We start from the raw sequence: 21,838 nt of genomic DNA, 5'->3' as shown, positions 1-21,838 counted from the left end.
CTATCTATCTATCTATCTATCTATCTATCTATCTATCTATCTATCTATCTATCTATCTATCTATCATAATTGTAGCACAGTTGAAGAAATGATGGATTTTCCACTATTAGTTTGTCTTAATAGTGGAAAAGCTACAGAGAAAACATACATAAAGGTACAGCTTCATGTCCTGATATTACATTAATATATGATTATCTTGTAAGTTCATGTGTATGGGATATCAACTGGGAGTCTACATTAGGTAATCACTTTCCAGTGAGTACAATAATTAATGACAGTATAAACAGGTAAGAAGATTTCCTATTAACAAAGCTAACTGGCAAAAATGTAAAATAAACTTTGAGAAATCCAGTCATATGGTAACATTAAAAGGCAACATTGAAGAATGTACAAGTCAGATAACAGAATATATTTTAAATGCTGCTAATTCTATCATACCAAAAATAAAAGTAAAAGGTAAGAAAAAAGTAGTTCCTTGGTGGAATGATGAATGTTGTAAAGCAGTTAAAGAATGTAACAAGGCATTTAAAATATAACCAAAAATACGACAGCTGAAAACCTTATTGATATAAAAGGAAAAGGGCAATGACTCATAAAACTACTTAAGATGCAAAAATAAAAAATTGAGAAAATGTTGTCTTTTTAAAAAGAAAAAAAAAACTTTATTCTCAGACATTCCAATAACGGTATAACGGAGTGAAACATTTGTTATGCCTCAATGTGGTGGATGCTCTTACCACCACCACATCGTGTTAGTATTTTTTTTTTTTTTTGTTTTGGTTTTTGTCTGTTTAAGTTTATTTCATTTAGACATATATTTCCTAATGGGTGCACACTTTAGTTAATGTCTGTTTGAATGGTTTACTTACACTTGTTTTTTGTTTGAGGTGCTGCTGACATAAACCAGCTGGAGGAGGAACCTGGATCAAACCATTTTCTGAAAGACTGAAGGGGGGAGACTTCAAGTTGATTTTAATTTAATTTTGTCACTTAAATATTCACTTATTGTTTGTGCTAAGTTAAAGTTAGTTTGCTTTATTTGTTTCATAGGATGCCTTAGTTAATTTTGTATTTATTTGTTCTTTTGTTATGTCGTACCTCCCTCATGTGGTAGATTTCAGTTACTCCACTCCTATTAAAGCAGACTTTTGTTCTTTGTTTGTAGGTCAGTTTTGTTTGTGTTCAGTTAGAGTTCAGTTGACCTCAGTTAATTTGGATCCAAATATGTTACTTATCCTTTGATTTATTCTTGCTTTAAATCTTTATGCTTTGTTAATGATTTTTTTTTTGAAGAATTAAACTCATTTGAGTCTGGTCCTAATATCAATCAATCAATCAATCAAATTTTATTTGCATAGCACATTTCAGCAGCAAGGCATTTCAAAGTGCTTTACATAATTAAAATAAAAACAGCATGTAATAAACAGTGAGAAAGAGAAAGAGATTTTGAAAAAAAACAAAAACATTAAAACCCGCACCCCTTTTAGGACTTCAGTCAAACGTAGTTTAACTGAAGTCCTTAGAGTCCCAGTTAAGGACTCCAAAACGTTTTCCGGTGGGCTTCACATCATTAAAACGTAAACAGTGAGAAAGAAATAAAAAGCTGTAGAACTTTAGTTGAGACGCCGTCAACTGGGACTCCAACCCTTCGGACTTTAGTCAAAACGCCGTTTGACAAGGACTCTAACCTCTCGGACTTTAGTCAAAACGCAGGTAAATACAGATAAATACAGATATTTAGCATTCAAGAAAAAGAAAAAGCTAAGAGGCTTAGGTTCCCAACAGTTCATTCAAAGCAGTACAGATTTTAGTTGTTTTAAGCTATTTTTTTCTCAGAGTCTTTGATAGCCCAGATATAAAACTTTACTTCATTGTAAAATGCAGCAAAGCATGACTTCCTTTCAGAGTACCTGGAACAATGAATATGATATTTGGCTAGTAACAATAAAGGATTTGTGAGAATCTCACAATTGTTAAGCATGTTTTTACCAATGAGGCCAAGTAAGATGTCTTCCCATAAAAGCATAAATTGTGCTTCTATGTTGTTGTGGATAAAGTCACAGAAATTCTCCCAAAACAAGGGGAGAACAGTTTGAGGTTATGAATCACAAAACATACAATTTACATTCAATTCTTTCTTGAATATAGAATTAATATATACCTTTGTAGGATAGACTTTATAAAATATTTTATATGAGACTTCTTTAATCTTCCTGCATCACTGAACCACTGAATCAAACAGGTTGATCATCAGCTGTGCAGCTTCACGCCTGCGGAGGTCTGGCTCCAGGAGGCTGCAGCTGTGTGGCGCCATCTAGTGGAAAACTTTAAGAACTGAGAAGAGAGAAACCCACAGACTCCTGACTTAATGCTTGTATGAGAAAAAAAAATATCTACACAATAAGTAAATAATTATTTAGCTTTTGAAATAAAATTAGAAGTTGAAGAATTAAGTGAATACTGACTTCAAGTTTATTCGAGCATCTGCCATGTGTAAAGGCAGTGGTGAAAATGTTTGATTGTTCTCCTTTTTGGCCCTGACCACTATCTGCCGTAAAAGTTAATTTTGAAGAAGCGATGAGTTTTGATTTTACTTTTAAAAAAATCATTTTGGTCTGATCAAACTTAAGGTTTAATTAAAACATATTTAGCAGTTTATTTTAAAAAGTAATGTTAGATCAACAATGATAAGATGACGGGACATAAAGGCCTGCAGTGTAAACTGGGACTTTTTAGTAGGAGCACTGAAAACTATTGGGGGAAAACTATTAATCATTGTTTTGATAGCGAATTTAGTCAATAAAAAAATCAATATGTAACTATGCACAAAATTTTCTCCAGCTTCTTGTTCTTACACAACAGCATGACATCCTTTGACTCAACGTTTTGTCACTCTGTAGTTATTACTGCACATCAACCCAACAGCAGATGAACCCAACCATTCCTAATGAGTTTAACAGTCGACTTTAAAAAGTACACAATCTTCTCTGTTGCATACTCTAAAATATTTCAACAGGTGTCAACTGAACCAACTTTTTGTCCCACTGAATCCATTTCAGTGTCACTGTGGCCTTCTACTTATTATCTACCTCTGATTGGCTAACTTTCACACGGTGTTCTCTCTTTCACTTTCTTCAATCATCACCTCCTCATATAAACATTTCAGAACTGTTCATATGTTAGTAAATTGCCACCTCAATCCTTTACACATGTAACCTGGTTCACATTTCCCTTTTCCTGCTCAGATGAGCTTAGAAATGATACATTTAACTCAATCCTTCCTTTTGGTTCTTTTGTCTCCACACAGCCACAGCATGTATGTCTTCACATGCAAAGCAAAACAAAGAGCAGAGCTGCATTAATTTCAAGCACAAGACGAGTTACACCTTGGCAGCGTGTTGCCTTCGTATTCCTCTCTGTTCAGAGCAGAAAGCTAGCCTGGCTGCAAGCTTTCTAAGAACTTGACTTTCCAGTGGCTAGATATAAACACTTACATTTTATGCAACATGGGGTAATATTGAGTATTGCTGTTGGTGAAAAGATTTATTAGCAACTTGTTTGTATAATAAACATCAAAGGTATTAAATGATGTATACAGGGCAGAAATATTCCAGTGTGCAATGGCTGCATTTCTCTAAGGTTATTTTTTGCACATCTACAAGAAAAACTGCAAACAAGTGACCAATGGCTGAAGCTGGCTGTCTGGTGTGATATGAGTCTAACAGCTGCCCTTTGATCAGGTGTGAAGTTGGATGACGAAGGCGCAGGAAAAAGCCAGATGGAACTGGAACATACCCTCCATGACCCTCTGTCCCAGAACCTGGCAAACGGCCAGAAAACAACCAATCAGCCATTACATATGCATTCAAATCCTTTAGAGAGATGTTGGCATGTAGCTGTTTGCTTCTACATTTAATGCTTTTCTGTCTCCTCTTGCAAAGATTTTCAGCTTGGTCTGAATTTGCAGCAGGAGAGATTTTTTTCAGGTTTGTTCAGCAGCAGCGAAAAGGAAACAATCAAGCAAACTGAAATACTGAAAGGCCGAAAGAATGCAAACAAACAACTCTTTAGGATCTGATATTTCCCTGAAAACTTCAGTTACTCACTAGCTTTTGGGTTAGAAGAAAAAGACAATCACAAAACAGGAGCAGCTACTGACATGTCCCGCCGGGTTGCTCACAGAGAGCCATTCATTATAAAGGAGGGACTACAAATGAAGCAGTGCAGTGAGCAGTGATCATCTGAGAGGCAGCAGGGAGAGACAACATACAATATTATATTTTAACAATTCCTTAAAACATGATCCTATTTAAAACCATGGCTTCAGGCATACTGTTTGGTTCCAGGGGAATGTCAGGAAGACAATTATGTCAGGTAAAAAAAAAATAAAAAAAAAAAAAAGCATGCAATGCAACAACCAAAGCAAATTAGCCATCAATCAAAAAAAAAAGGAAAACACGTTCGTAAATTAAATAATGCAAGCAAAACAAACACAAAAAGTAAAGAATAAATAAATAAATAAATAAAAACACACTACAAATGTTGGAACAAATTGTTCTGCTCCCCTTCACAGCAGGTCAGAGGATCATGCTCTGGCCAACCAACCAGCTGCCTTGGCAGAAACTGATGTGGTGGAGAAGCAGCTGACCAGAAACAGCTGGTGTTATGACCAGAAACACCAACCGACTACAAGACCAGACAGCAGAGCGTCCATTTAAACTCAGCGTGCAGACGGTCATGCAGAGGATAAGTAGGTCAAAAGCCATAAACCTCAATGACCTCCAGCTGCACCTGGTAACTCCAGCAGAGCAACAAGAGATCTCAGATGGTCTGATCAAGAAGTCCAGACAGCAGACATGACCCTGACCACTGGGTTCTCCAGTGAATTATAAGCTTGGGTCCTCCTCCACTGATCGTGGGCGGAGAAATAAAAGGCTGAGCTATAAAAGGCTGAGAGTTGAGTATGACTACAGTGTGTCATGAAGAGTCCGGCAGCATGTCTGCTAAGCAGGACTATGACTGTGTGGTGATCGGGGCTGGAGTCCAGGGCTCCTTCACGGCCTACCAGCTGGCTAAACACAACAAGAAGACTCTGCTGCTGGAACAGGTGAGGTGTGTCTCACACACACACACACACACACACACACACACAAAAACCTACAGCCTGTTGCGCTGATGACACATTTGTACCAACTTTGCAGCTTTGACATAAGATAATTGTTCAGAAACTGAATTCAAAACCCAAAAGTCTTGGGTCTTGAGTTAGCTATTGTACCCTTTATACTAGAATCACATTTACTTCTGCAGCTGTTTACCCGTTCTGTGTAGCCTGTCACTCACCTGGCATATTGTTTAAATTAAAATGCTTACAGATTGTAAAAGCTAAAGGAACAAAAAAAGGATTTCCATAAATCAATAGAAAGATGTAGATGCTGACTTTTAAAATGTGAGAATTCTGAAGCCTGTCAAACATTCAGAATGTCTTTGAGTTACTTCAGTGTAAAATATCATTTATTTTTGCTTTGAAATTGTACTTGTGACCATGTGAAGTCTATGTGAGCCTTTTCTGTAAAAACACTGTTTCTGCTCATAAACTGCAGAGTTTTGAAGTAAACTGCAGAAAACCTGCTGAAATGCAATAAATTAGCAGAAAGATTACAAAAGCAAGCCCTGATCTGGTTTAAATACCATGGCTGTTAGCTGAAAACAGCTGAACAAGATGAAGTTACCTTAAAACTACTCGCTGGTCAAGACAGTTGTTGAAATGTAAAAATTGGTAGACAATTTTTATTGGTAGCAGTTCTTTATAGCTTTAAAAAGCTATATAGCTATAAAGAACTGCCTCTAGAGAGGAGCTAGCAGATAAGCTAAAGAAGAACAATATTCAGAAACAAATAGCATAAAAATGATCACGTATGTCTTCAAACAGCTGTTGGAATGTAAAAAAAAAAAAAGATTAAACCTGGTTACTGTTAGAACAAAATGAAGTATTTGCAGTAGAAGACAAATAAATTCAGGTAGATTTGACAAGGAGTAGAGGAGATTCAAGTATGAAAAGAGGAGGAGTGAGAGAGGAGAGGAGAGAAGAAGAGAGGAGAGGAACCTGATAAAACCCAAACCAGGAGTGGTTGGGGATTAAAGGGACATTATGACCAGGAGAGAAGGAAGCTTCCATTTACAAGATGTAACATCTAAAGGCTGACTGAAGTTCAAAAACAATATCACTTCAAGGTAAATTTTGACAGTGAAAGCTGTCATTCAAAGAAAAGGATTACAAAAGTGAAGGTGGGTCTTAAACAATTAGTGGTTTATCATATTAAAATGAGCTCCAATTGATTAATTAGAGAGAAGAGAGGCTGCCGTGCTGCGGCTCCACTGGGCCCTCCAACCTTCACCAACAGGTTAGGTGGGTGAAGCGTGAAACGTCCTGCTCAAGGACAGAACAACAGAGTTGGACGGAGAGTTGATCGAACCAGCAACCCACCAATTGCGGAACAAAGTTTTTGGAAAGTTTTAACTTTCCTTCAAGAACAACCACAACGTGTCTGAATTGGAAGCATGACGAACAGCACATACAGTGTCATTTGTAAATCTGCGTAGATCAGGCTGTTCTGATTCACATTCTTTAGTCTGCATGATTTTATCCAGGCCTGCAGCCAAGACTGTAAACAAGTGACCCATAAATGAGGCGTACTGTCTGGTGTTGCATAAGTATAACAGGTGCACTTTGGTCTGCTAAGAAGCAGACAGTGGAGCGAGTAAAGGTCGGATCAAACTGGCTTCTTAATCGTCTACTACGGTTACAACAGAGATCGACTGTTTGTCACTTTGACAGACAGGGTCAAAAAAATCCTTACATAATCTATTTTAATAATAAATATTGAAAACGAGAATGATGGCATATTCAACAGTATTTAATTTTTATTTATTTTTACTAATACTCGGCTCGAACAAGCTGAACTGACAATAAACAATGTAAATGATTGCAAGGCAGTGTTGCCTCTGTCAGGTTGCCCCAGAGCAGCTGAGGCTACAATGCAGTAGCTTGTAGCTTGTAGCCACAGCCATTCAAGTGTCTGGATGTAGGGTTCTCTGGACTTGATGAAGAGCTATACAAGTACAAGACATTTACTATTTTCATAACAAAATCAACTCATCATGAATTGGTTTGTTTCTTACCAACTGGAACCAATGAAACGACAAAAACAACAATTATCCTATGAACATGCTCTACAATGCGCCAAAGCTTGACTAAAGTTATCTGCATTTTATGTCTTTGAGACATGCATGTAGTTTACTTAACTGACTAAATTAATCAGGATTTATGGATAAAATATGGCTGAATATTATCATTATGATTTGATATTTTCCTATGTTGTCTGATAACGTTCCCAAGTGTTTTAGCTCAAGCACTGAACCCTGTGGTACTCCACAACGGACATTGGAGTGTGAAGAAGTTTGATCATAAACATGGAAAAACCTGTAACCTGGTTTCAACCAGCCTGCTGTTCCCTTGATGCCCACATGTTCAAACTGTTCTAAGAAGACATTGTGATGGATGTGTTAAAATCAGCACTGAGGTCCAACAGGTCCAGTACAGGCACCAGTCCTGCAACTGAGCCAAGGAGAGCATCAGTGACATTTAGCAGTGTGCCTTCAGTGTTATGATGAGCTCTGACAGTCATTACTGTATAGATGTTCACACTCTTGATTAGTAACTCCTTTCAATAAGACAGGAAGATTAGAAAGAGGTCTGTAATTTATTAAACTGCCTTGATCAAGAAAAGTTTTCATCGGTAAAATGAAAAGTTCAGCTGCAGCTTACTTAAAACCATTTACTCAGGACAGAAGAATCATTTCTGAAATGGGGGCAGAAATTAAAGGATCCATTTCTTTACATTATTTGATTGGGTCCAACATGCAAGTTGAAGGTTTTGATTCAGCTAATAAAATCTAAAGGCTAGTAAAACAGATCAAGTTTTACAGTTTTCTCCAGGACTACCTCACTACTACAGACTTAGTAATCATATTTGGGATGATGCCGATGATTTTATTTCTAATAGAATACATTTTATTGACAAAGATTTACATGAATTCATCACTGCTAAGAGCTGATGAAATAAACGGAAGTGAAAAAACTGTTTTCTGTCTCTCTACAGTCAAACCAATAAAAAAATTCTGACAGCTGAGATTTTATTGGTGGCTGAAATGAAAAGCGCCGAGCTTTGAAATGGGCTCAGAGCTTCTACTGTCATCATCTCTCTTCTTCTTATGTAACATATTCAATACTGCTCAGTCTGACCGGGTGTGTTTTTGTGGACGGCTGCCCGCTGTGAGTCAGAGTCTGTTCAGGTTTTCTTTCTGTTAAAGGGACGCTGTCATTGTTTAACGCAGGATCCGATAGGAATACATTCATATGGAATCTGCCTATGTGAATTGGATTGATTTGCATTCTTTTTGTAACGTGCTTTGACATGATAATCGTTGTGCACTGTAAAAAAAAAAAAAAAAGGCAATATCGCTGATTTACAGTAAAATCCCGGCAGCTGTGGTTGTCAGAATTTTACCGTATAAACACCGGCAACCACAGCTACTGGGATTTTACCATAAATTAGAGATGTATTTTTTTAACAGTGTGTGTTGGGGCTGTATAAATAAACCCGAATGCATTATTAAACAGACAAGCCTCAAAGAGATTCATAATCTTTTTTTTTTTTACACTAAGCAAATCATTTTCTGTACTTGAGTAGATCACAGCTGCAGTTTTTGTATACAGTAGGACATGCTTACTTCACTTCAGCAGCAGGTTTTCTCTTTCCTTAATCTGAACCATTTTTGTCCAGTTCGTTCTGCCTCACACCAGAGGGAGCTCCCATGGCCAGACTCGCATCATACGTAGAGCCTATGAGCAGGACATTTACACGCAGATGATGGGGGAGGGCTACCAGCTGTGGGCCCAGCTGGAGAAGGAGGCCGGAGTGACGCTGTACAGGTCAGGCATCAGCTAAGATGCAGAGTGGAAAACTGTTTAAACACAACATGAAGGCTTGCCCAGACTGAGAATCAAGAAACTGTAAATATTAAATCTAAAACAATGTAATATTGTGGCAAAAGTTCAATATCTTTCATCAGTCATTTCAAAAAGTATGTACATATCGGTTACCTTTGCAGGGCTGCAGGGAGTGGTGGTCAACAATGGACAAACAATCCGCACGCACACGTGCACACACACACACACACACACACACACACACACACACACACACACACACACACTCAAGGAGAAATTAGAGAAACTACTTAACCAAACATTGTGTTTTAGGGGTAAAGAACCAGGTCTTGCTTGCACAGGAAGAACATGCAAAATGTTTCACTTTTTCCACAAAATATTTTTTTTTTCCTAATGTAACTGTGTGCTGCACTGGTATTAATATGTACTTTTGGATGTGACACTTATAATATTAGTAGTGGCCTTTCACTTTTACATTAGCTTGTTTTCTATTAGTAGAACAAACTGTGTGTCTAAACTGTCCGTCCACCCTGCCGCCTTCATCTCTCCTCACAGACAAACTGGACTGTTAGTCATGGGACCAGAAACCAGTGGGGATTACCCGCTGGTCAAGAACACCTTGTTGAAGAACAAGGTTCCCACGGTGATTCTGAGCCGTGATAACTTCCACCAGCACATCCCCAACGTGGTTCTGTCTGAGGGCCACGGCGCCCTGCTGGATGTAACCGGCGGCGTTCTGTTTGCAGACCGGGCCCTGAAAGCGGTTCAGGTACGGCTCAGCTTCACTGCAACGCAGGCATCTCATTTATATTCATTTAACTTTGTTTAAAAGTATAGCTACATGTTGGAAACGTTAACTTAATGTAGCATAAAGTACAAAAGTACAACCATGTGTTTTTTGCAATCTTAATTCTATAAGATATCCAGACATGATATTAAAGTTATTTGTGTTAACCTGATTTGAGTAGAAATACATGTTTACTTTATTTCTTAAAAAAAAAAAAGAATCCTGTCTGCACAAGAACTACTAGATGACATGATGCTTAGAAATAATGTCCTGATATAAACAGTTTTTATTTTTTTCTTTAATTTGAAACATTCCTGGAACATGTTTGGTTTTGTTTCTCCAGGATCAGTTTCAGAAGTTGGGTGGGGTCATACAAGACAACGAGAAGGTTACAGAAATCAAGCCTGGTCCTGTTGTCAAGGTGACGACCTCTGGAGGAGTTTATCAAGCGAGAAATGTGGTGATCACTGCTGGACCCTGGACCAATAAGCTCCTGGCTCATACTGGTTTCCAGTTACCACTGGAGGTATTCACACATGGTGTAATGTGAGATGTTGAGATGACAGCATGTATTGTATGCCACATGCCACAGAATCAATTTGATTATATTAGCTTTATTAAACAAAATGCAATGTATTTAAATATCAATATCACAAAGTTAGAATACAGGGTCTATGCTGAATGTTGATTCAGTTTTTCCTCTTTTCTGGCTACATATTTCCTGCCTTAATTGCATATTAAGCATCACTTTAGATAAAACTTAGTTTGTAAATTCCTACAAAGTGATTTAAATTCAAACAGTTTAATTAGGAATCTGTTAGGTCTGTAGATGGTTTTCAGCAGCCTTCCTCTGATCCGTCCGTCTCTCTGAACTCCTCAGGTTTCAGTATGAATCCCATCATTTTCAAAGATGAGTGACTACTGCACCCACAGGGATAAACACAACACATGTTGCAGGGCTGGAACGGACCTTTTCATTAATGACTGGTACCAGACCAGAGTCACTGTCAAGGGAACCTGAGAAATACAGACACAAGCCCCAGTTCAGTTATCCAGTAGAGAACCTAGAAAAGCCCCCAACATGAGAATTCCCAATAGAAATGGTTATAAATGTATCCATTCTGCAGTTTACAGAAGTTTAGGACAAACTCTGCTACCTAAGGAAATGGTTCTATTTGACTGACTTCACAATGATCCCCATTCCTGAACAAATGAATACACCTGTCACAATACACTACAAATCAATTAATTGCATAATAAATGACAAGAAACTCAATCATTTTCATTTTCTTGATTCATCATTTTTCTCTTTTCTCTGTCTTTCTACCAAAACTGGTCGTCAGTCTGGTGCTGTGGTCTCAACTATCCCTTTTTTTTTTATTGTTGAAAGACAATTTTGTTTACAGAGACTTTATAATTCATTTTATTTGTTGTTTCTGTTGTTTTCTTTCTTTCTTTTGGATATTTCAAATGTTCTCCAGTTCTAGTGTTTAAATGTTTATTAGAATTTAAAGTTTATTGATCCTTGAGAATGTGTTCTTGCTTTATTATGCCATTATTACTATCACAGTACTTGAAAATAGTCCCAAAACAACAATATTATTGTTTATCGCAATACATTCTGGCAGGGCCGGCCCAAGACATAGTTAGGTTATAATGATTTTCATTCAGTCAGGACTTTACGCTGACTAAGCCACATGCATCACAGGTAGATTCTAATAAAGCATTGATTAATGGCTGAGTAAAATTAGTTAACTGGACTTGTAGCCATTATTTTGTGCCCATGTGGCTGGACACCACACGGCACGATCGAACCCGACTGAACCGTTATGCCTAGGATTTTTGTCGGCTAATGTGTCTCTCAGGTTTTGAAAATGGGCCGACAACTCGTGTAGTGTGAGCTGGACATTACACTAAGGAAGGGAGGGTCAGTGGAGAGCACCGGAGCTGAGTCTTTTTTCATTCAGTGTCATCAACAGAAAGAAAAAATGGCAGGAAGAGACGATAAAGCCGATAATTAAAATGAGGTTGGCAGGTTTAATTTATCGTGTGATTAATTGATTTATCGTTTATCGCGACAGGCCTATTTCTGGGTGCTGATTTCTTTAATTTTGGGGGATTGTGATTGGCTGATACTTGCACGTGAAGCCCATCTTATCCCCTAATCTTATCTTTGTCAGCAAAGGTTTATAAATCAGTCTCTGTCCTCTTCTGCTCTGCAGTGAGAGGTTTGACTGACAGACCAACCCACCAGGTCAGGTCTGAACATTTACAGTTAATATTCATCCCACTGTTGCCAACAGTGACTTTCTTGCTATATTGCTATACCCTACATTTCAGACAAAAAAAAATAAAATATATCAGCCAAAATCAAAATGGGCAGATCAGGCATTTTAAAGATTGGTAACCAGGGATCGGCCAGAAAACTGCAATCGGTGCAGCCCTACACACATATTCATGACGTTCTTTGATTACATTAATTCCTCCTAGGCGTTACTCCAATAGCTAAAAATTTAATTTATACCAGGTGAGTCTTTCTCCCCTGAGAATATGGACTGGTACCGGTACTGGACTGATTCTGAGCCTTCAAATGATTTTAACAGAAGTTTCACATAACTTAGAAAAATAATGTTTGTTTTAGCCAGAAAATTATTATGCCCAGCAGCAAACAACAAATCCCCAACTACAGCATAGAGCAGATCATCGATGTAGCAGCTATGTAGCCTGACATAAAAACATTTTGCTAGACAATGTCAAACATTGGGAAGGTTCAATTATTGTTATCAAACTCAGCGTTTTGAAGCCAAAAATACCTCAGAAATATACAGAGCCAAGCAGGAGAATAAACTCATTTAAAGTTAAAACTGAGCTTCACACAAACACAAAGATCCTAGCATAAATGTTTGGCTGTTGAACTGGACCGTTCCAGGTCGCTATCAAGCTAATTTTCTATTAGCTGCTCCAGTAATCTTTCTGTTAAACATTACCAAGGCTCATTGAAACAAACCTTTATCTTGGCTTTTTTCAGTTCTTCCTCTTTCTTTTCTCCCTCCCTGAAGGATAAGTCCTTTTTTGAGACATTGTTTTGCTAACTTAACTTCTGATGGAAGCTTTGGACGTTTGGCTGCTCTGCTCATTGCAGCTCATGTAACACCGGTGAAGCATGCAGTACATAGCGCGGCCACCAGGGGGCCCCCAAGAGCAATTTTTTTTCCTTCTTTTTATCAATAAAATAATAATTTCTACATACATTATCAAATATATATTATTGTAAAAACAAATCACTTCATAGTGAAATTGTGTGTTTTTGATATTACAATGACATAGAAATTATTACTAAAAGAAAAAATCAGCTCCACTGAGGGGACCCTTTGGTGGCCCTGGGGCCCTAATGCCTTGGGCCGGCCCTGCGTTCTGGGACAATTTATCATCCAGCAGAAATGGTTAGCAACCATTTTGCTGGACGGTTAGGATGCATGTCTGACTGAGCTATATTGCTGTCTTTGCACAACAGACTGTTAAGATCAATGTGTGCTACTGGAAAGAGAAGACTCCTGGGACTTACGGTGTGAAGCAGCGTTTTCCATGCTTTGTGGTCACTGGGAGTTTGGAGAGCAAAGAACACATTTATGGCCTCCCGTCGAATGAATACCCAGACTTGGTGAAGGTGGGTGAATGTGTAATACACATCCAGCAACTATTGAAAGTGAGGCTGCTCAAAATATCATCGTCGCAATATTAGTGTGTGCAATATTCAGATTGCAAAGGAGCGTTTGGAGTGCAATGATTGTTGGCCCATGTATTCTCACTGTGTGTACAGATATGCTACCACATAGGCAGCAAGACTGACCCGGATTACAGAGACTTGCAGACGGACACGTCTGACATCGATATCCTGAAGCGATACGTTTCCAGATGCATACCCGGCCTGGTTCCTGAGCCTGCTGTGGTGGAGAGCTGCATGTATACAGTAAGGGTGGAGGAGAAACCCTCAGAAGTATTTCTGCCTTGAAGTGTCACGTTCTGGGGTTGTTTTGGGTTTGCTCTGTGTTAGTATTTCTACTCAGGCGTAAAGTCTCTGAAGGTCAGGCTGAACATCTGAAATCAGTTTTCCTTCTTGCAGCAGAGGGGTGAAAATCAGATCATTTTGTTCTCAGCCTCATATCATTCACGCCTTCTTGTGGTGAACTAAAAATGTCCTTTTCTGAGAGTTGGCCTTTTGGTATTAGTGAGTGTTGTCTGTTCTTCCAGAGGCAGAATTTTGATTATTTTTTTAAAAGGGCTTTAAAAATAGCTGCAGAGATTTAATAAATGAGGCAGAAAATCTGAAATTGCAGGGGAAAAACATAGATGTGCATAATTCAGATTGCCTTTATGTATCAGTAAAATATTTCATATATGACTTGTTCTATTTTGCTTGTTTTGTTTTTGTAGCTAACACCTGATCGCCACTTTGTGTTGGATTACCATCCAAACTACAGCAACATCGTCATTGGAGCAGGATTCTCAGGTATATTTCCAAAAACATCAAAGCCAACTAGAGTCATATATTGGAAACCAGGATGCCATGACAGTTACTACAACCTCTCCTACCGTTGATCACCAGATCACAAATCTAAGTGTTTTTGAAATCACTGAGCCAGGATAACTTGTTTCCTTTTAATGTTTATATCCTGTGATATGTTGGACTACAGCTCCTCCTGCTGTTGTGCAGGGGGGATTTTTTTTTGTCAGCAGACTAATGTATTTTCTTTGAATTACAGAAAAATCTCTCTGTTCAAAGTAAAATATATCAATTCATTTTATTTAGGCCTTTTCTGAAAGTTCATTGTACAAAATGTGGGAAGCTCTATGTGATTCATGCAGAGAATCTCCCAAAATGTTGAGCATGTAGTTACACTGTGGAGGCTCAGCTGTCTCCTGTTAGCCTCGGTCTTTAGTTGTTGTCTTTGTTGTGACATGGATCTTATTTACTTTTTTTTTCTTTTCTTCCATGATTCCTCTCCTTTAGGTCATGGCTTCAAGTTCGGCCCAGTCATTGGTAAGCTCCTGTGTGAGCTCAGCCTGGGAGAAGTGCCCTCCTTTGACTTTTCATCTTTCAAAATCAGGCGTTTCCAGTCACACATGAAATCAGCTTTGTAGGATCGGGTCTGGATTCATGAAGCCTTCCTCCAACTCTTTCATTCAGTTTACATGATGTCACCAGTTTTAGAGCTCCTAAAGACAAGGTGTGTTTAACAGCCAGCCATTTACACTACATGAATTTCTCATTTACTTTGCTTACTTTATAGTGACTTCACCATCTAAAGTTTAAACCTTAGTAACCACCTGAAGAGGATCTTATTACAAAGCAAAAACACTTTGAGTCAAATAATTTCACAAGTGAAGTTGTTTTTCTCTTCCTATCACTTTTAAATTTTGACATTCAGACCTTTCCATTTTTAGTCTGACTTGATATACGAGAATAAAATTGTATCTGAATGAAACTTCTTCCAACAGTAACTGTTGATGTAGATCCTCAGTAATTTCATGTGTGTCAACAGAAAGATTTTCTTATTTTACTTTTTACATGCAAGACATACCAGCTGTTCTCAGAGCTTCCTCTTGGTAACAAGCTGCTGGAGCTTTCCTTTTCTGCCAGGAGACATTCTCCTGTCTGAGTTACCATTCATTATTTTTATGTGTGAAAATAATCAATGAGGAAGACTCTTTAGAAAGCTGACAGCAATAACTCGCTGAGTCAGAAAAAGCGCTTCAAGTCAATAACTAGAATTTATTTACAATATTGCAAAGATAAAATTAACAAGTGGTCAGTTTTTCAGTGAAGAAAAGAAACAAGAGTTTTCCAAAGCTAAAATGAATCATACATGTTTTGTATATAAATACAGTGAATAAGGGGTTAGCCAAAAAAAAAAAAAAGAGGTGCATGTCAGTAAAAATACGTTCACTTTTGTGTCGATATCAGATATATTAAGAAAGCTTCCAAAAATCACATATTGTAAAATTCCACCCAAATCTCTCAGACAGACGACATGGACTCGCCTTTGACCGGACCCAAAACGACTCTCACACTGAAACTCATTACCACACGTCAAGTAACTGAACACATGTTCAGGTTTCAGAATAGATTTTCTTGTTGCTCAAATTAAAATGAGCAAAATGTGACATAGTAAAGCAACTCCACCAAACGGCTTAAACATGATTTTGGTTCCACAGACTGTGGGTTAGTTAGGAATGATGGAGACGTGTGGATCGTCGACGCCAGAACCAATAAAAGATCCAAACATGATGCTTGGAGTGGGAGCAGCGGCTCTGCCTCCTGGTCACAGAGAGGTTGATCAGGCCGCTCTGCCTCAGCCTCCCACTCCGGCTCTGTACACTAAATATTTTCCAGTGTCTCATTAATCCTTTCAATCATTTACATGCCGTTACCTTATTACACATTTACACCATTTTAATATACAACTCTGACTCAGTCATGTTGCCGAGTCAGCAGAAAGATGACATCAATAAGTTTTGTTTTTTCTTTGTATTTTTTAACTTAAATTAAGTAGTTTATAGGCAGTTTTAAAAACATCAGTATGAAAGCAGTAAAGCAGATGCAGTAATGTGTGATTCATTCACGCACGCACGCACACACAGCAGAAATGTGAAGCTAAAATGATGTCAGAATCAGGAAGTACCACCTGGAACTGGTCATGTGATCAAGTAGTGGTTACTGTGATGGGAAGGGGTTCTCTGTTTGTGCAGATCAGTGCTTCCAGCATATGAATGAGGCTGTCGCAGGGCTGTCTGTGTTTTAAGAACCTTTTCTGGTTACTAGTTGGGAGTGATGCGCTAAACTCAAGGGTTGTTCAGCTCATTTAAAACACACTGGAACATAAAACAGGGTCTTACTGGGGATTTTTATGTTGATCTAATTCCTGAATTAGTCCACTTTACTGAGTAAATTATAAATGTGTTAGATTTCACTTGAACAATTCAGGAAGTTAAACAGTTTGAGTAACACTATCATGCTAAGTGGTTGGTAGCACATGCACACTGCCAGACTGCTGCTACACCCACATGGTGACAGGTTGCCATAGAGCTTAAGTAGCTGCCCTGGCAACGACAAGCTGTTCCATGGCTGTGTGTGGAGGTGAAGGTGTTCATGTGAAGAAGCACCAGAGGAAAACCAGGCATGGCCTTGTTCTTGCTGCAGATAATGAGCATTTCATGGTGTCCCACCCAGACTGAACTCCATCAATTCTTTGTTTAAAAAAACAAAAAAAACCAAAAACAAATAAAAACTTAACATTTTGCTTTCATACCTGGGCTGTATTATCGCTTATTAGCAAAAAAACAAAACAAAAATAGGTCCCTGATTTTTTTCTTAAAAAAGGCATTTTCAGCATGACAGCATGCAAGTCAACTAATTCTGGGAAAACAATAATATAAAAAATAAAATGGTACAACATCCATGAAGAAGGAAACTATATCAAAGTTAAAACAGTGTGTGAATAGCAAATGCAACAACAAAGCCGCTGTGTTTTAATCTGGTATTTACTTTGGAAATTCAAGTTAACTTCAAACTGTTAAAGTTTTCAGGAGGAAAAAAAAAGATCCTTGTAGCATCTAAGTGATGCAGTCTTCTCTCTTTGGGAGAAAAGACTCCCAAAGAGAGTCTTTGGGAGTACAGGATGGGGAGATACTGCAGGAAAACAAAGAGCAAACTTTATGAGACTACAATAAGTACATGATAATGAGCGTCATGGATTTACAGTGCAGCAGCTCAGGAAGCCGGACAGTCCACCTGTCTGCTTCTTAACATGGCACTTGTTCAAAGAAAGAAGGAACGGATGCTGGTGCTTTTCTTAGGTCTTAGCATTCATTGTTAAACGGTTACAAAGTGTACACATGTACAGCTGGCTAATGCTTTTTGGCAATACATGAAAACCTGTAGGATTTTGGTGTTGAAGGTGTGAACTGTGGACAAAGAGCTTGTGTGTGGCAGAGCCTGCAGTTCAAGCAGCTACCAGCGTACACTGCTGCATCCGCTCTAGAGCAGACCACTGCATTACTGTTGTGCATGATTGTCCAACACTGTAGCCAATTCTGCATGCAAAGCAAAGTGTTACATCTGAGTGAGTACACTATGACACCTCCTCCTCCTCATCATCATCTTCATCATCTTTCAAATGACTGCTGTATCTGTATCTGGAGCGGGACGAGCTGGTCGTCCCAGGACCGCCCTCTTTCACTTCTTCCTCTTCCTCATCAGACCTGTCGTAGTGGGAGCGTCTTCGGATGGGGGAGCTGCAGCAGCACACAGAGGAGACAATCTGTTAACGAACACGCCAACAGGGAAAAGATCGCAAACAACCACAGTGCTTCATTTTCACAAAGGTGAAAAGAAAACAGAAGCCAACAGAAGCGCAGACTGTGCAGTTAGCGTGATCCTCTACCAGTTCTGTCAACAGAAAGTTTAGTTTGACCAATCATGATCTCAGACTTTGTTGTTCTCTCGTCCCAGGAAGCCTGTGACCCACTCTGTACTCCACACTCTGTTCTTGTGACTGCTGCCTGTCTCCAGCAGTCAGTGGGCGAGAGGCAGGGTCCGCTCTAGACAACAGAGCGGACCCTGCTCTGGTGTCCAGAGACACACAACCATGCACACACACTGACACCTAAGGCCAGTCGTGTGTTTGGAATGTGGGGGGAAGCCAGAGCGCCCAGAGAGAACCCACACATGAACAGGAGAACATGCCAACTCCATGCAGGAAAACCAAAGGCTGGGATTTGAACCCAGGACCTTCTACCAACTGCTCCACTGTGCAGCCCACCATCAACATCACTGTCCATCTTTTTGATGGATTTATTGTTTATTTTTATTTTGTTTCCACAGAGATTGGTGGACAGTGAGGCTGGATCAGCTCAGTGACAGAAAGAGAGGAATTTATTTTAACTTTGTTCATTTGAGAGATTCCAGTTCTAGTTGGAAACGCCACAGAGCCAGCAGGTTGGCTGAATTCTTTCAGATTATTTTCCACCTAATCTCTATGACCACAGCACATTTGTAATGATAAACCCCAACACTTTGTGGGAGGTTCAGTTCCTCCAGGTAAGGGCCGTCTGCTTCACGACAAACTGTGATTGCTGATTGGTCAGTTGCTGAAAAACTCACTGGATTGACTGACAGGCGGCAACATGTCACTGAGAACCACTGGGTTAAAGAATATCTGATGTTTTTGCTGCTACGTCAGCTTGTCAGCAGAAGAGACAGGAGCATCGCTACCTGCTGTCTGCACCCATTTAGTCCTGGTTTAGTGGTGGAGACAAACATCTCAGAGTATCAAGGAGGATGAAAGTATTCCCTCATAAAAGGCTGTATGAGATTCTCCTGGCATCAGATACATACAAAATGGAATATGTAAATTTGAAAAAAGGCAAGTATTTTATAGACTTTGTTGGAAACAGTTGTTAAACATGAAGTGATCGACTGAAAACCCTCAGCTCTGTGTACCAGAGATGATCTAGATCAGTGTTTCTCAACCTTTTTTGGGCCAGCGCCCCCCTGGCCTTTATCCAGGTCCCTCACCGCCCCCCAACAAAGAATTTGTAGGATACTTTACACTGACTATTATTTTATTATTAATGTTACTATCACTATTGTAGATGTTTTGATTTTTATGCTTGTTTCTGTATTTGTCATCAGAAATAATTTCCCAGAGAACAAACAAGCCATGGGAATAGAAATTATTTTCACAGGTGTTTACAAAAAATGCAATGAACATTCAAGTTAAAATCGGTAGGCCTAACAGCAGCCAATCAGAGTGGAAAAATATTCTTATTCTTTGCCATTTTCTAGTTGTTAAATCTTCCACAAAATGACCAGATAAAAGATGTTCAACATGCCAGTTTAAACTTTGAACTATTTGTAAAACGACTGAGCTCTGCAGCATTAAAACATGGATAGAACTGTAACTACATTAATCATAGCTCTTCTTCTCTTCAGTGTTTCTGTCGGTTTCTGGTGGTGCAGCTCTGTGCTGCCTTCAGGAGAATGGGACATCAGAGTATCATCCATAAAACTTCACCCACATGGCATTTATTGTGCAAACCAGAGCTTTCAGTGGAAAAACAAAAGTTCCAGATCCTTTTAATGCCACACAAATATGAGACAGAAACATGGATAATATCTTTACATAGACCTGTCTATTGATTTATAGATTAATAGTTTTACTGGACAGAAATTACAAAGAACAAATCTGGTTCTTAATCAAATCCTAATGAGTCAAATTGAAAGTGTCATGGAGTCATCAGCCTCATGACATTAACACTGACATGAAAAATAATATTGAAGAAATAAATATATCAAATCTAATTAAAAACATAAATAAGTGATCAGTTCTTTACTGTTATGGCCTGTAAGATATTTATTCTCAGTAGTAGATATGGTCTCAACAAACCCATGACATTTCAACAGTATTAGTTTACCTTTTATCTGGAAATAGTGTCTGTTTATTCTTGCCATACAGTCTCTGTATTAATTATTGCTCTAAAGGTCTTGCCATACCAGTTTATTCCTCTGCATTTACTTTAGTTTCTTAGTTTATTCTTGCATTTTGTTCTTCATTCATTTAGTATTAGTAATTATCCTCTCTTGGTTTATTCCTATGTCCACTTTAGTTTCTTTCCTGTTGCTAGATTTATTTTATCGTTTATTGTCCATCATTAATCTTCACTCATCACCTGCTGCACCTCCTAATCGTCATGTGTTGATTTTTCACAGTTCAGCGTCGGATTCTCTGTTTTTATGCCATAATTCACATCTAGTTTGTCACTCCGTTTTATGTCCCGCTTCTCCTGTTTCAGAGTTTTGCTCAATGTGCGCGTCGTTTTTTTTTTTTTTAACCCCTTAAGGTGCAGGGCAGCCGGAAAACGTATCGATGGGGAAAAGGCAGACGGACATAAACCTTTTAAAACAACGGAAACAATTTCGGTATTCTGATTACTGAAATGTAAAAGTGTTGTGGTTCCGTTGTTCTATCACACCCATTTCATACCGGACCACTTACAGCTCCGGTGTTAACGCTATAAAATGAACGCTCTCTATCGAGGTATCACCCATGGAGGGATTTCTTTATTAAAATGGGTTCATTTTTCAGAGGGATACACAGTGAAGGTATCGTGATTTTAATAATTACATGTTTATAAGAGCGATTTTCTGTTGTCCTTCCATGGAAGCGGGCAGCTTTCAAACGGAAATAAAACACTTTTTGCTGCTTTGACATGATGACAGAACTGCCGAAACATCTGTACAAAAATACCAGACAAAGTGGATCACAGCAACGTCATCAGCCGGTGAAACACTGAACTAATGCGGTGAAGCTACCAGTAGCAGGAGAGGAGCTGCACCAAGAAGCTACAAACACTGAATAGAAGGAGAGCTGCCATCGATACAGTTGCAGCCAGGCATGATTTAATGTTACACAATACAGTTTTACAAAGTTACTCAAAGTCTAAACTGGTATTGTTGTGATTGTAAGGTGTAAAGTTTACCTTCGACCAAACGCCCCCCAAAGGAATCCCAGCGCCCCCCTTTTGTAAAAATTTCCGCCAGCGCCCCCTGCCGTCTTCTGAATTCCCCCCGGGGGGCAGTACCGCCCACGTTGAGAACTGCTAGTTAAGACCCTCCTTTGGCTAGCAGCAGTAAATTTCTTCAGATGGCAATAGCAGCTCAGAGAGGTGATTGATCTTGTCACATAACATACTGTCACAACATGGTGACAAAGCTCAGCTGCTGGTCCGCCCTGTCACCACCCATACATACATGTAAATTAGTATAAGGCCACAATGTGGAAGCTTATTCGAAATAGAGGAATCATGTGTTGGACCAGGCCAACATACCTCTACATTTATTGTGTCTGACCTGTGTCGTCATCATCCATCTCTCCATTGAGTTCAGAAGCCCTGATGAGTCGAGCCTCCATCACCTCCATCTCCATGGACTCCGTCTGTTTCTTCATGCAGTCAAACTTTGTCTTATTGAAGAGAGCAGA

The 21,838-nt window shown here is 38.9% G+C and overlaps 2 protein-coding genes across 13 annotated transcripts in view; one reads left to right on the top strand and one right to left on the bottom strand.

The window, feature by feature from the left end:
* Window positions 1-875: 875 nt before the first annotated feature.
* Window positions 876-17,140, top strand: pipox (pipecolic acid oxidase). 4 transcript variants are annotated; one of them, XM_016661434.1, is made up of 9 exons: window positions 876-887; window positions 4,974-5,107; window positions 8,844-8,992; window positions 9,566-9,779; window positions 10,141-10,323; window positions 13,312-13,464; window positions 13,618-13,767; window positions 14,232-14,307; window positions 14,809-17,140. In XM_016661434.1, the coding sequence occupies exons 2-9, from the start codon at window positions 4,997-4,999 to the stop codon at window positions 14,937-14,939; spliced, it is 1,167 nt and encodes a 388-aa protein (XP_016516920.1). In that variant the 5' UTR covers window positions 876-887; window positions 4,974-4,996; the 3' UTR covers window positions 14,940-17,140. The 4 variants fall into 4 exon arrangements, with proteins under 4 accessions (XP_016516920.1, XP_007573476.2, XP_016516921.1 ...); XM_007573414.2 differs by lacking the exon at window positions 876-887 and having other exon boundaries at window positions 4,942-5,107; XM_007573415.2 differs by lacking the exon at window positions 876-887 and having other exon boundaries at window positions 5,024-5,112.
* A 4,534-nt stretch (window positions 17,141-21,674) lies between these two features.
* The window catches only part of LOC103152801 (unconventional myosin-XVIIIa-like), a 46,239-nt gene continuing 46,075 nt past the window's right edge, over window positions 21,675-21,838 (bottom strand). For 5 of the 9 annotated variants that reach the window (XM_016661426.1, XM_016661429.1, XM_016661430.1 and 2 more), the window contains one exon: window positions 21,676-21,820. In XM_016661426.1, coding sequence (XP_016516912.1) covers window positions 21,695-21,820 — 126 coding nt within the window. In that variant the 3' untranslated portion in view covers window positions 21,676-21,694. Of the gene's footprint in view, window positions 21,821-21,838 lie in introns of all 9 variants that reach the window. The other 4 variants (XM_016661427.1, XM_016661428.1, XM_016661425.1 and 1 more) reach the window with 1 other exon arrangement.

Source organism: Poecilia formosa, unplaced genomic scaffold (genome assembly GCF_000485575.1).
Source record: "Poecilia formosa unplaced genomic scaffold, Poecilia_formosa-5.1.2 Scaffold328, whole genome shotgun sequence".
In the NCBI taxonomy this organism is placed as follows: domain Eukaryota; kingdom Metazoa; phylum Chordata; class Actinopteri; order Cyprinodontiformes; family Poeciliidae; genus Poecilia; species Poecilia formosa.
This window is presented reverse-complemented; position numbering and strand designations above follow the sequence as displayed.